Raw genomic sequence first — 15,680 nt, 5'->3', positions numbered from 1 at the left:
AAGATATTTCAATCATTTCTGTTTACAATTGAAGGTTACTTACTTTCCCAGAGGTGTTATTCAAAGATCACCTTGAAGCCCATCGAGGGCGAACCACGTCGGGGAAAAAGATAACAGTATAACACCCTTCTTCAATCTATATTGAGAAGTGGGATTTTCTGTGATTGAGAACAATCTTCAAAGTTTGTTTTTATTGGTATTTAGACATTTACCACTCATTGAATTTGTTTAATGCCTTTATAACGTGTTCAAATAAATAAATTTTTTATCTTTTCAAATTTAATATCAGTGCCATAAAAAGAGCCTTCTTTCGTTCTTTTCTCTGATTATGCTTTTGAGCTAGGCTTGGCACTCTCTTGAGAGACTTAAGAGTGATACATTCCCCAGGTGTTTTGCTTTTCTCTCTCTCATTGGATTTAAATTTGGAATACAATGTGCAGTGTTCCCAATGCATTTGCGTAAATGGAAATTAAAGTTAGTATATGGATTTTGAACTTTATCCAATTTGTTAAAACACTGCTTTTTCTGAACACATAAGTGGCCAGGAACACACATACCTTATACATACAAAACAAAACACAACACTTGCCTTTGCTGGTGAAACACCTTTGATTCCTCCACAAACTGAGACCAGTAGGTTGTGCACCTTCCCAGCTTCCTTCTTCTTTCTAGTGCTGACAGAAGAAGCAGGCGTGGCCATCTTCTTTTTTTGCATTCTGTTCATGTCACCTAATCTCGCACCTGCGCAGTACAAGATCAGGTGAAGTGTCTTCTTGAAAATGTAAAAATCAAGTGTCGCACTTTTTTTCCAGGAAAGCTTCTTTTGATGCATGTGCAGAAGGAGCAGCCGGCAGCCTTCTGGGGTCTGTGACATATGTATCTCAACAGACTGCGAGTTTCTACTTTGGACTTTACCGCCGTGGGGAAAAGGTTTTCCCTAAAATTTTCTAAAACAATTTTCAAAAATACAAACATTAATATAAAATGTTTACCACCCTTTTATTTGGTGTTAAAAAGCTGGTCTGCTTTAACAGATGGTAGCCAGAGAGTTGCTTACCACCTATTTCCAGTGAATCCTGCCTATTACTGCCAGTCCTGCCTCCTCATGTAGACACAAGGTTTAGGGATGCTGGTAACCCTCCCAATGTGTGCATTTAGAAATGGTAAAGACTATTGTTTTTGTTGTTAAAAATGTTTTCAAAAATAAAGAATGCTATAATGTTTTCAAAAATAAAGAATGATTAATTATTTATACTCTGAATGGTCTAAGTTTATTAGTGGTGTACCCCAAAGTTCAGTGTTGGGACCTTTATTGTTTACTGTCCGATTGCCTCGTAGAATCAGGAAGGATTTTTTGTTCCCGTTGGAGCAAATTGTACCAGGGTTTTTTTTTTTTGCCTTCTTCTGGATCAACTACGTCTATAGGCTTCTTATCTGGGATATGTTTAATTCCCTAGTAGTTGAACTTGATGGACTGTTTTTTTTTTTCAACCTAACTCTGTTACTATGTAAGACATGAGCTGTGGAGAGTCGGCGGTAATATCCACTACTTTACTTCTACACATGCCTAGTATTTTCTTATCAACATGATCATTATGAGAATTTGCTGTCTTCATTTCTAGGTTGACTTGGCCTTTAACAGCCTCACTTCAGGTGCAATGGCCATTTTCCTCCTTTAGGCCATGATTTCCTCCTAATCATTTTGTACTTTGACAACTTCCATAAACACCCTCAGCATATTGCCAACTGCTGCAATTCCTGTTTAGAGGGAAGAGAAGAAAGTAGAACAAACGTGTTGCACAAGCATAGGACAATATCCAGTAGTCTCTGCTCAGATCATAGTCAGTAACGATTCTCACCACGTACAGGTATCTTTTAAGCCTTTATTTACAAAAGCTCTAAAAACAAATATCCTTTGTTTGCAAACATTTTTTTTTCTTTTTTTTTTTTATATGCATTAAAAAGGATCACACCGTTACAACACTGTAACTTATCTGGAAAGAAAAAAAATCAAGTTATTACAAAGTATAAAGATAAGTAGTTTTGACTGACAACTTTCCATGTATTGTACAGGGGTCAACAGTGTGTGGATAAAAACACACATGTAATTTTGTAGAGAAAAACGAATGTATCATTAACCCACTTGAAAAGAAACTCCAATGACAGCATTAGAATATGGGGGGGGGGGGGAGAAGGTATTTTAACATCTGTTTTAACAATATAAAAATATATATTGAAAAAGATACCATCAAAACGAACTAAAGCATCAACAAGACCTGCAATGTTGATCAAGCACCTTGAGGAGAGACGAATGCTAAAACCCTTGAGGTTGTCTATCCACTGTCATCCACAAAGGTTAGCAAATAGACTGAGTAGTATTATTCATCGCCAGCCAGTATGCTGATCAATACCCATCCCCAGACGTAAGATTCCTTTTTATTTTTGTTGTTACAACAAATAATTTCATTTTTATAGCAATACAAAGGTGTATTGTATTTTCCTCATCATATCCACTGCAGCCACGGTTCTGTTTGGACTTGTTGAGCTTTTGGGATTGTACTTTTTTTTATGAGATCACTTTTTTCCAGTGATTTTGGAGATTCAAAAACTAAGCTCGTAATAAATATAATTTCATAAAAATAAAAATAGTGACTGTAAACATGGATTTACGGATAAAAATGATGAAAATTGTAAGTGTGCAAGCAAAAAACAAAAGGTGGGAAGAGATTGTATGGTAAATAGATTTTTTTGCTTGAGAAAGCTAGCAGCTTTGCATCCAGCTGTTAACCTGAAGGGGAATTTATCTCATGTTGTAGATTTAGTGATGGTTCCCTTTTTGTTTTATACACATACATTTTAGAGTTTCATAATGCACCTAAATATCACCCTCGGAACTTGTTCTGTAAGGCCCGTAGAAGGGGTGCACAAAAAGTAGAGGATGTAAACACCTGGTAAAGTAATATCAAAGATCAACAAGACCTTTGGCCACCTTAAAGGCAAAAAGGTGGAAAATGGTGACATGTCATCTATTTCATTGCCTAGATGTTCTATGAAAATGCCCAGTGGTATGCCTTAAAATTGTTGAAATAGGCATCTGGGGCAGGCAGCGAGCTAAATATGGAGCTGAACAAGATTTTTCAGGGCCAGGTGCTTCTGTATGTGCACAAAATAAGACAGGAAATATTGATGTTGAGAGATGGGTGAGTAGAGGTCCAGAGATAAAACAGGAGAAAGGGATAGAGCTTGACAATGAAAAGTAATAGCTGTCCTTCGGAGGTCATGATTGCTTGTTTGCTTCCTCTTCAAAGGCATTCCCAGTGCCATTCTGAACATATGATGATCCAGAGCCCAGGCCATACAAGTGACAACAATATTTTGCATCATCGATATGATCTTCAAAGAACATCTAGAGGAAAAATAAATTAAAACGGTTTATTTTTTTATTTAATTTTGGCCCTGTGCATTAAAACAATATTGCTAAAGGTTTTCATTTGCACGGACTAAGCCTAGGTTCAGACTTGTGGCGGAACCAAGCATTCTATCCCATACCTGGTGGTTGACACCTTGCCAGACATTCAGTGGCCAACACAAACATGGGGGTACTTAAGGAACCATCTGACAGCAGGCAGTAGTAGTAAACTGCTCACTGACCACCTGTAGTAATTCTGAGAAGAAGTGCATTCCTGTGCCTTCAGCCTCATGGCTGCATATCCTAAGTGAGATTATCCAAGACACTGAGCCTCCGACTGCCAGTCCTTTAAGATCTGCAGTTTTATTTGCTTCTCCCTGTGCTTCATGTTGAAGATAAAACTGTGCCTCAGGACTGGCAGATAAGCAATTCCCAGTATTTACTTTATTTATTTGGTCTACCTGAGCGTTTTGTAATCCTGCTGTCATGACAAGAAAAATGCCTGCCTCCAGCAAGACAGCCACCTCCACGCAGAGACACCGGGTCAAACAAGGCATGGCAAGTCAGTAATCGAGGAAAGATCAGCTTCAGGTAGCTTGCAGGCAATGCAGTAATCCCACTCTATATCGCGGTTCATATAACGAAATCCCGGTATATCACAGATATTTATTTGGAACATAACTACTTTTTATGTTATATCACGGTATTCGGCATTCAAATATTGCACTATTCAAAATGCAAAAAGGATGGTGACTGCACGCAACAAGTATACTGTGAGAAAGGCATCGGCACTGGCTCTTTGGATTACTGATTGCAGGAAGTATAACATTCCATTGGACACCAACATCATCAGGGAGAGGGCCAGGGAACTTTATGAACAATTTGCTGGACAAGCTTGTGCCCAAATGGACGAGGATGACCCATGTATCACGGAATTTAATTTAGATATATAGTGGGTGGTTTTGGAACGTACAGTTCCACAAATCATTTTTAGGTAAATACTTAAAAGTAGCAAGATTCTAAATTTACAGTATCTTTAATGATACGGATTCAGATTCAGAGAGAGTACTGGCTCTATGAACTATTCATGTCATCTCTGTTTGCACAGTCCTGTTTTCACAACACATTTCTGCCTCTCAATGCTGAAGTAGGGTTTTTAGGTAGGGTAAGAGAAAAAGATTATTACCAGCATTGTGCTCATTTAGTCAGTGAGGAAGCTGAAGGTTATGAATAGATGCAGAAAGCAATTCATAGATAGGCACTGAACTGGAATAAAATAGCAGTACAAATATTTTCTTGCATTAACCTCCTACTACAGTTTTCCCTGATCTACAACTACAAAACTACAATTCCTCACCTTAGGTTATTGGGTCACCTTTCGAGCTGTGTTTATTGTGAAGTAAAATCAACACTCAATTCTGTGTTTTTTAACAGCTTAGAAGCACTAGTTAGTTTGCTTTAGTGGACTGGATTAAAAAGGGGATTGTGAAAACAAAATAAAGATGGATGTGTACATTTAAGGTTAAACCATACCAATCAATACAAATGCTGGCACATTTTTTTAAGTCCCAATTCAACCAGATCCCTATCTATGTATCTTACTTCTCTCATTTTGAAGAAAGCCATTCCTGTCAGTAAAGAGTCTGAGCCTGCTTGGTGCTGAGGTCCTATCCGCTCCAGCTCCAGCTGTTCAGCCACTTCTTGAAGTCCTCCCTAATGAATAAAACACATTGCTGTAAAGCCTCTATTTTGGTTAAAGCTTTATAGTATCTTTGAGTTAGTAGTAAGGTTTAAGCAACTTTTCAATTGTAACTGATTTTTTTTTAGGCAATTGTAAACAGTTAATGAATCCTCAAGCAGCTTCTTGAGGTTGGGCATGTCTTTTATTCATATAAAAGTTGAACTTTAAATCTGAATTGTACTCCCTGGTGCCCTGATGAAAGCAGTAGAACGGCTCTGTAAGCAGTTATGCAAAAATGAAAATGTATTTGGTGAATGTAAGCCTGGAGGAAGATGCGTTCCTGGGCAGGCTGCATAAGGAAGTAGACCACATTAGGTGACAGCAAACCGTCATTTTTGAAAAAACTGAAATCAAATACATGAAAGGGGCAGGCCAATGATAGCAAGAATAGGGAGTAAAGGGCTGCTGGATCTACTCTGGTCAGGAAATGTGGTGGGTCACAAATGCATACTGTACAGTGAAAACTGAATTCAATTTAGCACAGCTGTGCTAGACCGAAGGCAGGAATTCAGCTTTGAACAAGGTTAAAAAAATACAACTGCACTTACCTTTAAGTTTTTGCAGCTTTTCATTAGATATTTGACATCATATATCACTGGAAAAAAGAGGCGAAGAATTTCAAAGAAGTCCGGCTCAACCTCGGGTAAGTTTGAATTAGTCAGTATCTTTATTAGATAGCCAAAATCATAGCCACTGTAATAAAAATAACAGAAAACACAGAAGATTACATCATCAGATCAGAAATAGTGAAACAGATGTACTGTACATATCACTTATTTCTTACATATCCCTAAACCTCAATGCAACAGTAATTCAAATAACCACAACAGAAGGAAGAAGAAAATTATCTCTCAATGCACATCACCGTAAAGCAGAACTAAAGTCAAAATAAAAACAAAAAAAACACACAGATCCGTCGGGAGGTTTCTTCAATCGTCTCCAGCTTTGTCCCATCCTGGGCGCTACCATCTTCTTCTGGGTTCTACTTTTTATATCACCCGATCTCGCACTTCGCAGGCACAAGATCGGGCGACATTGATGGGGGAAAAAAAGATTGCTGATCTTACTGTGCATGTGCAAGATCGGCAATTTTTTTCTCCCATTAAAGAAAGGGCCCCTTCTGCGCATGCCCGAGATTGGGCAGCGATTAAGACAGAAAGGGGAGGTGCTGCATTTATAAAAAAAAATGAATACAAGTTTTAGTTTATATCAGGGGTCGGACAGAAAAGGCCTAGCTGGTAAATTGTTCCGGCCTAATGCCCCCTGCCCGATCGGGCCTAATGCTGGCCACGGCAGAGCCGGAACAAACTACCGGAGACTGAGCTCCGGAGCCACATGCAGCTCTTGAGCCTTTGTGTGGTGGCTACCTTTCCTATTTACCGAGGCCGGCGTTAACACTTCCACCTCCGGGGTAAATAAAGAGCATTCCTTCTCCTCCGTATGCATTACAGAGGGGATTTCCTTTCAATGGGCGTTCCCTCTATGCCATATGCATTGTGGAGGGGAGGGACTGCCCTTCATCAGAGGGGAGTTCCTGGTGGGGGCGGAGCCATTAGGGCAGGACTCGAGAGAGAGGCCTCCTGTGCTCCTGCCTATCTCTGAAATGGCCCTGTGCCAAAAAAGTTTGCTGACATCTGCTTTATATGAAAGGGTTGTCTACCCTTTTATGTAAAGTATACATTCTGAGTTTACGTCCGCTTTAAAGCAAATGAGCTTCAAAAACAGGAGATCACACCTGGCAACTGTAAAGAGGCATCTGGGGCTACAGCTCACATGGGTTCACCAAAACAGGATAAGATTGGAAAAATGTTGCCAGGTGGATCCTCCCCTTGTATTAACAATTCAGCATGGTGGTGTATCGGTGCAGGTAATCCTTTCTAGCCATTCTTTGGAGCCCTTAGTACTAATAAAGCATTGTGAGAAAGATTTAACAGAGTGCTGGAAAACTATGTCACAAAAAATTACAGCTGATCTAAAACAGGAGGGACCTCTGATGTCTTCCTAATAACTAGAGGACAATGAGTACTTGTTTTTACATTCTGGTATCAGTGGTAAATATTAAAACGCTATCCAAAGATACTTAGTGCAGAGCATGTTCCTGGGAAGGTGAACACCTAAATCCTAAAAGACAAAGGGCCTGATTTAATCAAACTCTCCAAGGCTGGAGAGGATACACTTTCATCAGTGAAGCTGGGTGATCCAGGAAACCTGGAATGGTTCTGGTACAGGATTGAAAACATGTTACAAATAGCAAATGACATAAGAAATCCATTCCAGGGTTAATAAAGGAGGGCCACAATCTGTGCCTAGTAGGACCTTGGACAACGCTGAGAGACCAGATATGACTGTGCAAGTGAAGGGAGGAAAGAAAAAGGGTTAGCTGTCTAGCCCACGAAGATCTAGGCAGTTGGATCCTAAAGTGGACTAATTGTTTTTTTTTTTTTTTTTTATAAAAGGGTGGCTAACACTTAAGATATGAGACCCCTTCCCTTCACCACAGCAGTAAAACCCTCAGGTTCCTGGGACATGCACCACGTATTCCATGAGGCTGCACGCTGATCGGATCCGGCATGCAATAAAGGGGCAAGTGAGATCAGCAATTTTTTTTTTCAGGTGACGTAGAAAGAAGATCCCAGAATAAGATGCCAGCGTTCAGTAAACTGGAATGAAAAAGGAAGATAGGACAGTGTGAGATTGACTAGATTAGGAACATGGAGGGGTCGATAGCTTTTCCACACATAAAATTGTGTTTTGCTTTTACTGATATTTCCCTTTTTTAGTCCAATAGCTCACTCGGGCTCTGTCCAGATAACTTAGATGATGAATTGATTTGCTCAATATTTACTGGAGTGTCGGGGACAGTGCAAGTGTCACCACCCCAGATGGAAAGGGTGTTACCCAATATGGGGTGAAGGTGTCATACCTGTGGTTTGACAAACACACCACAGTAGGATGTTGTGTGATACTCCACAGGGGCCTTTCGGAAATCAAGGGACATTGTTGGTGTTCTCCAACCGATTGGAGTGGACGGGCCAAAGGTTCATTGGCAGTATATGTATCGGCAGGGCCTAAAGTTAAGTATAAAACTTGGTGAGCTTTCATCTTAAAAAGTTAAATCATCTAGGCCAGTGGTGCCCAACTGTTTTTCATCTGGGGGTTGAATGAAAAACTTGCGGGCCACAATGCAAACAAACATTAAAGATGTAAGTTTAACACTAGAATTGTTTTAGTTTAAAATGAAATTAAATTGAAATGTTTCTAGTTACCATAACATACATGCACAAAAAAAGGAAATGACAAATCAAGAATTTCTGTACTCACTGTTTTATGCTCTTTTTATTAATGAAAGAAACAAAACTAAATGTATCATACAGTGCTGGCCGGTCATATATTGCTCCCCACTCACCATTGCCGTACCAAAGAGTAGAAACTACACCATACAATGCACCCTGTCCGTTATAGGGGGCTGCTAACCTTATTTGTACCCCACAATCTCTGCAATGGATGCTTCCAGGAAAAAAACTATTCATGTGTTAGATAGCCAAGATGAACATTTTCTCACTACTATAACTTCAGAGGCCTACATCTCCCCGTTCCTGAGAAATTGGGGTTCACAGAGGGTAAGTGGGCAGCTATGTGACAGGGTAGCACAGTATGATATATATGGTATAGTTTTCCTTGTTATCTTGTGTTGGCGCTGCAACAATAAAATTTTAGGGGAGTAAGCCAGATGAGTCCCCAACCTATCCTACATTATATTATACCTACAGCTCCCCTTTCAGGAGAAATAGGGGTTCAAACAACCTAAGAACATTAACAGACATTTGTATGTGACAGGGCAACATGGTATGGTAAAAGTGATAACATTTTAGTGGGGGGGGGGGGGGCAACCACAAGAGTCCCCCACTTATCCTACATTTCCCTTCCTCTGCTGTTAAAAATTGGGTTCACAGAAGGCAAGTGGCCAGCTATGTGTGACAGGGTAGTATGGTGTGACAGGTATAGTTTTTCTTATCTTGTGATGCCGCTGTAGTGATGAAGTTTTAGGGGGAGTTAACCACAAGAGTCCTGCACTTGCAGTCACATTTCCCTTTTCTTACAGAGTAATTGGAGTTCATAGAGAGTAAGGGGATAGCTATGTGTGACAGGGTAGCATGATATGATGGGTATAATGTTTTAATACGAAGGGGAGGCTAAGTAAATACATGACACGATTCCCATGTGTTTTCTGAACAAACAGCACAGCAGAAGCGGTTTTCTTTCAGACTATTTGTAAAGCCCTATACAGACATATTTCAGTCCCTGGAAACAATCCTTCATTATTCATTTTCAGTGACAACAGAACAAACATGAGCTGTACAAAAATGCTGTTCCATTTTATGGAAAGAAGAGGATAAGTAAATGGCACCCTGCTGTGCTCTACTCTATAGGTAAAGTAAAAGTAAAAAGAATTGATGAGCGATGCACAGGAGCAATTGGCCAGGGGACTGGGATCATTGTATTCAAGCTAGATTTTAGTCAGGCAATCACTACCATTAGTTTTAGACAACATTCATCTACCATGTATAAATAACTTAACCTAAACCTAATAGCCTATTTACTTCCTCTTTAATAGAAAAAGCTTACTTTCAGTGAGGCAAGGATGAATAGTCTGAAATACATGTAATACGTTCCCTGCTGGTTGGATATAACAATATAATAGTTTTGTAACCCGAGCACAAAAATGCCCTTTTACAGTGCTTATCCATTTTCTACGTAATAACAGCTCTGCTAACCCATATTCTGCGCAACACACACGGTGGAATACTGAGTCACATGGCATTAGTCACACGTGTAATTGAAAGGATTACAGATTTTTGGAAGCTGGTAAACCAACCTCATTGGAGAGGGATGCAAAAATTGGATAATCCAGAAATTAATAGCAAATCTTATTTAGACTGTATGAAACCAATTGATGTCAAAGTTTCTACAGCTGTCATAAGAATGCTGGTATGAGAACACTTTTTGTAAGAGCAGCTGCTTCTTCTCCATGAGGAATACAAGATTACTATCTAAATTCTCTTTAGCAATTTCCTTTTATTAGCCATGGCACAGCTACTAAGTTCATTAACTTTCTCACTGCTCAGGCTGGAAAGCCAGGAACAGATTATCAAAGAATCACAGGCTTTGCAATCGAATGTTCTGTAGTCACACAGCTGAATGTCACAGCTTTACCAGATCATTAAACAGGTAACACACTTTAGGGTTTGAAAGGAAACCCTGCAAAGCCCAAACATTTCCTCATAACAAAGCATAAAAATTGATTTGGGGGCTGGAAAATGTATTATGACTACAGATGGACAGATGTTTCTTTAATAACTGAACATCTTTAGTCCAATGAGATGAAGCAGTGTGCATGAGATCACTATCTTTATTCCTTAAAAAGTGGGAGTGTTGACCAAGGTTACTTAGCTAAAAAACCTAATTAAAAGTGCATACATGGTGTACAAATTTTACAAGGGCAACCAGTTAGGCATGCTTGGACTTTTGTCTGATATGCAAAAGATGCTAGTGCAGCATGATGATGCCTGTAGGAGTACAAAAGACTTCTTGTGTGTGATGAACTCTGTTCTATTTCAGAAAATAAATGAATAAAAGCTGTTGATGGAACATGGACAAAATAAACATTAAATTGAAAAATGAAAGTTGGAGTAGCAAACAAAAAAAGATCATACCATTTGCAGCTAACAGAAGTGATGCTGTCTTAATCACTTCTAATGTGTAGACTAAAGTCTGCTCTACCACATGTAAACAAACTGTTTACATTTCTGTAAGTAAAAGGGTTAAAAGAAAAAAAGAAAAACAGATTTTGCTGAAATATTAGGCTTCAGTGCAGTGATTTTCCCCACCTAGTATTTTTCTTAGTTCTTAGTATATTTAATATGTATTTTTCTGATTGTCAGCATTCATTAACCTAGTTCATCCTAGGCTGCCTTAAAGACTACAGGCTGTGTGACTAGACAGGAAAATGGTAAGAAAAGTATATGGAGTATGTATTTGCTATAGTGGGTCTATAAAATTATAGCAATCCTTAAAGCGAACTTGCACTTTTTTCAGGTAGGGCCAAGTAACAGGAACACTTTATTGCCATCCTCCACAGCTGCACTTTCTTTATTTTTATTTGCCTCTTTCACTGCTGCATTCTGCCTTTGAGACTGAACAAAAAGAGTCTTGTAAAACTACTAGATGCTGGATTCAACATCTTTCAAGAACTCCTCCTGCGTCCATGTAAAAACAACAAGCAGTAGCATACATAGAATTTAATAATGTTTTTTACTGGCAGGTTCTGGGTATTTTCCTTTCTTCTAAAGAAGCAAACACTGTAAAGACAGTACATTCATAAGCCCTAAAATGTACATTAAAAGTATGCTCTAACAACAAAAGTTTTCAACACACAAATCACATACCTGTGGAAAGAAAGCCATTTTACTCCTTCACAAAGAACCACTCCAGAGGTCATAAACAACTCTGCAAAATAGTGAGTTTCAATGCCTTCTTCTTCATGCTTCTTAAACTGGATCCCAGATGAGGTGAGAAGTTCTATGGAGTCTTGTGCATACATATCTTCCCTGCAATAAAAAACCATACAATCCAGATAAGACTTAGGCACAGCTTTTTCACTCAGACACAGCAAGTATTGACAAGGCCAAAACTTTTAAATATATTCCTAATTATACACATATAAAATTCATTTTATGTGCACCAAATTACTAAAGGAAACCTCATCTTGTGTACTTTTTAAGGTTTGTAAAATGTTTATATTTACAATCCCTTCTCAGTACATCAATACCTTACTACTATGCATTTGCAACACTGAATGGCATTTAGGGCTTTTAGAGACAAATGCATTTTACTATGTAAGAGAGTTGCGACATTTTAACTGGTTATAAGAGCTGCTGATCAATCAAAACATTGCGTTTCCTTTTCTGTTAAATATTAAAAGTGAAAATGCATGCAGAAAACACACCCCATCTCTGTCATGCAAGCTACACTATAATGCACTGATTTAACCTTTGTCGTCTATAATCTAGTGATCTGCGAACCACTTGTGCTCAGGTGAGCACAATACAGGTGAGGTATTCCCAACATCCCCACTGTAGGCTTGTTTCTGTCTTTTACAAAGACATAATAAAAGTGTCAGCAATAACATTCTCACAGCCACCTAATACATTTAAACTAGCCATGAGAATGTGATGAATAATACATCAGAGATATCGGAAGCAGAAACAGCCACCCTATCAACAAAGAAACACATTTTCTTTGAAGAACTTATAGGAAAACTTGTAGTTTGTAGTAAAAACTTGTAATATGTAGTAGATTGCACTACACAGTTCACATCAATGTAAATTAAATGCATTTTCTAATCTTTTTAATTTTTTATTTAGGTTTGCAAAAGCTAAGGTCAGTACAACTGAAAAGTTCCATGGAAAGCAAAAACAGTTCACTGATCGATGTCACTTGTTGTCTAGATTTACTCCATCCAAGACAATTAGATGTATGTTCAATGAAATATGAGATTTAATTAGATCCTGGGGCAGGATCTAAAGAATGTATTTGAGAAACTACTCCAACTTCACCAATTCAATTGCTGGTATAAATATCTTGCCAAAAGTCGCCTATTGGAGCCTGCAAGTGCAACCGAACCCATTGTAGCTAACTTCACACACATCGGACTGCAATCTTCATGTTACACAGACTTACATAAATATCCCACAAAGGGATTACACAAGAACAAATATAACATTTTTATGTAAAGGGACTTGTCTTTTAGAAACAGGAATGTGCTGTTTTCTAATTTACACTTGAAATGTTGTTCTTTAGATATTGCTCCCCAAACCAAGAACACTTTGTAGAAGAGCCTTGTGTGATCTATTCTTTAACCTGTTCTAAATATTTCCATTTAATCATAATAACAGGCAATCAAAATGAACACACGCCAGCCAAGAGACTGTAAACAAATCACACTATTTATGGGCTAAAATTTAGTTTCTCAGATCTTCATAGCTCAATACATTCATACTAATTGCAAAATTGCACGCCAGACAGATGTTTATTTTAGTTGACACTGATGGGCCTGGAGATGGATATTAGGCGTCAATTCCCAATAGTTCATGACCCCTATGCTCAAAACTGATGCTGTATAATTATAGATTGGGGCAAGATTGATGTGTTTTATGCTATTTAGGATGTTATGTTAGTGTGGTGCTCTTCAAGTTTCTAGGTATTAAATAACAAAACTCTATAAAAAAAAAAAAAAAAAAAAAAAAAAAAAAAAAAAAAAAAAAATAGGAATTATGGAATGTAACAGAACACAGTTAGAAAAAGACATCACAACATTCCCACAAGCAGAATTGAAATGTGAAGTTGTTTTTAGCAACAAGAAAATAGAAAAGCTGAAAAGCGAATTGTGTCTCCACTTCCCATACAGCAAGGCACTTTAGAGAGGTCAAATGCACCTGCTAGTTGCTTGCTGCTTTGTAAATAAGTACAGATAGATCTGGCACAAATGTATGCAACTTTTTTTGCATCTAAAAAATGTTAATTCAGTGAGGGTTTTTTCCCCCAAACCCCATTAATGAAGTCAGGTAAATAAAGAGAAGAAAATCCCATTATTTATCAAACTGTGCAAGAAAATAAAAACAATTTCCTATTTTCAACATTGACTGTTTTTTTCAGAACACATCTTTCCCTCTATTATTGAACGTTCATTATTTTATTTTATTTTATTTTTTTGCTTCTAAAATAAATCAACCTGCATGCTTTACAGTTCACAGTAAATTTAGAAATGAAGAACCATGCAACTAAACCACCTACATTAAATTAAATTTAAAATTAAATTGCCATGTCGAGGTTCCTGGTGGGATTTCTCCTTGCTCATTCATAAATGTTAACCCCAGCTGAATGATCTTCAGTAAATCCACATTGCAGCGTAAAAGTTGGTACTGGTAGTCAGCGTTGCTCCTAAACTCTCCAATTGGTCTGGCAACTACTCCCGGAAACTCTGTGTCCTACAAAAGGAGACGAAAATATAGTTCTCTTAAATATAGAATGTTAACCTGTTTATGTTTTTAGAAGATAGGCCGAATGACAAAACACTACAAATAATGACAGAACTAAAACATCTTCCAGACAGGTAAACATTTCTTAGTGCTTTTACTGTGAAAGTACATGAATTCTGTTCATAGTGTTGCATTCATGCAGGGCAAAACTAAAGGCTCACCTCCTTCTTGGCAGCCTATACGCAGCTCACATAAAGTCATTGGACTTTTTACTAAAAACAAAAACCACAATAACAGAACATCTACGTTTGTTCTTGTGATCAGAGCAGCTCAGTAATAATCCAAACAGAGGTATAAATCCAATACATAGAGGTATAATTTTTATAAACTATGCGGTCTTGTACAAATAGCTCTCAGTATAACATGGAACCAAAATAATTGAATTGTGGACCTCATGAATTGGCATATATTGTGTATGCAGCAGTGATGAAGTTTTTAAATTTGCTACTTGTAAAAGGGAATGTATTGCATGCCTAGGTAAATACATCATAAATTCCCACTCACAGACCCACTCAAACAACACTTCTTACAGCAACCAGGCAAAATCTTGCATTCATAGACCTGGCCTGCAGAATATGTCAAAAGATGACTGGCTGATATAAGCTCCCAGAAACCCTTTCTCATCACTGCCCCTTAAAGTGGAGCTAAAGTTCTATTTTTGAGCATACATGACCAGGCAGGTCTAAAATGTGAAAAGAGACAGGAGATGACCCTTTTGTAAATAATCTCCTATCTGGATATACCCCATCTCACTGCGTTTCCGGTGTCAAAGCTGAGCTGTGCATGGGCAGCGTCAGCTTTTGTTGCCAATCCTTCTGCACATGCTGGAAATGAATAAACTTTCACACACCTGCGCAGGAGTTACAGTTAGGTCCATAAATATTTGGACAGAGACAACTTTTTTTCTAAGTTTGGTTTTGTACATTACCACAATTGATTTTAATTGAAACAACTCAGATGCAATTGAACTGCAGACTTTCAGCTTTAATTCAGTGGGTTGAACAAAAATATTGCATAAAAATGTGAGGAACTAAAGCTTAAAACAATCACCTAATTTCAGAGGCTCAAAAGTTTTTGGACAAAATAAAAAGCTGAAGGTAAAATGTTCATTTCTAATACTTGGTTGAAAACCCTTTGCTGGCAATGACAGCCTGTAGTCCTGAACTCATGGACATCACCAGATGCTGGGTTTCCACCTTTTTAATGCTCTGCCAGGCCTTTACTGCAGCGGCTTTCAGTTGCTGTGTGTCTGTGGGCCTTTCTGTCTGAAGTTTAGTCTTCAACAAGTGAAATGCATGCTCAATTGGGTTCAGATCAGGTGACTGACTTGGCCATTCAAGAATATTATTCTTTGCTTTAACCACCTGAGCGTTACACTGAGGTCTAGATTTCTGTACCAAAAGTGATCCACTGTTTTTCATGAAATTTTTTT

At 38.2% G+C, this 15,680-nt stretch overlaps 1 protein-coding gene across 3 annotated transcripts in view; it reads right to left on the bottom strand.

Annotated features, from left to right (window-relative positions):
• Positions 1–1,869: 1,869 nt before the first annotated feature.
• Positions 1,870–15,680, bottom strand: part of CNOT7 (CCR4-NOT transcription complex subunit 7) — a 28,114-nt gene continuing 14,303 nt past the window's right edge. For all 3 annotated transcript variants that reach the window (XM_072406186.1, XM_072406188.1, XM_072406187.1), the window contains 5 exons: positions 14,004–14,197; positions 11,597–11,758; positions 5,699–5,843; positions 5,012–5,122; positions 1,870–3,406 (listed from right to left, as the gene is read on the bottom strand). In XM_072406186.1, the coding sequence (XP_072262287.1) occupies positions 3,278–3,406; positions 5,012–5,122; positions 5,699–5,843; positions 11,597–11,758; positions 14,004–14,197 (741 nt within the window). In that variant the 3' untranslated portion in view covers positions 1,870–3,277. The remainder of the gene's footprint in view (positions 3,407–5,011; positions 5,123–5,698; positions 5,844–11,596; positions 11,759–14,003; positions 14,198–15,680) is intronic.

This window comes from Pyxicephalus adspersus, chromosome 3 (assembly GCF_032062135.1).
Source record: "Pyxicephalus adspersus chromosome 3, UCB_Pads_2.0, whole genome shotgun sequence".
Taxonomy (NCBI): domain Eukaryota; kingdom Metazoa; phylum Chordata; class Amphibia; order Anura; family Pyxicephalidae; genus Pyxicephalus; species Pyxicephalus adspersus.
The sequence above is the reverse complement of the archived record's forward strand: the minus strand, read 5'-3'. Positions and strand labels throughout refer to the sequence as shown.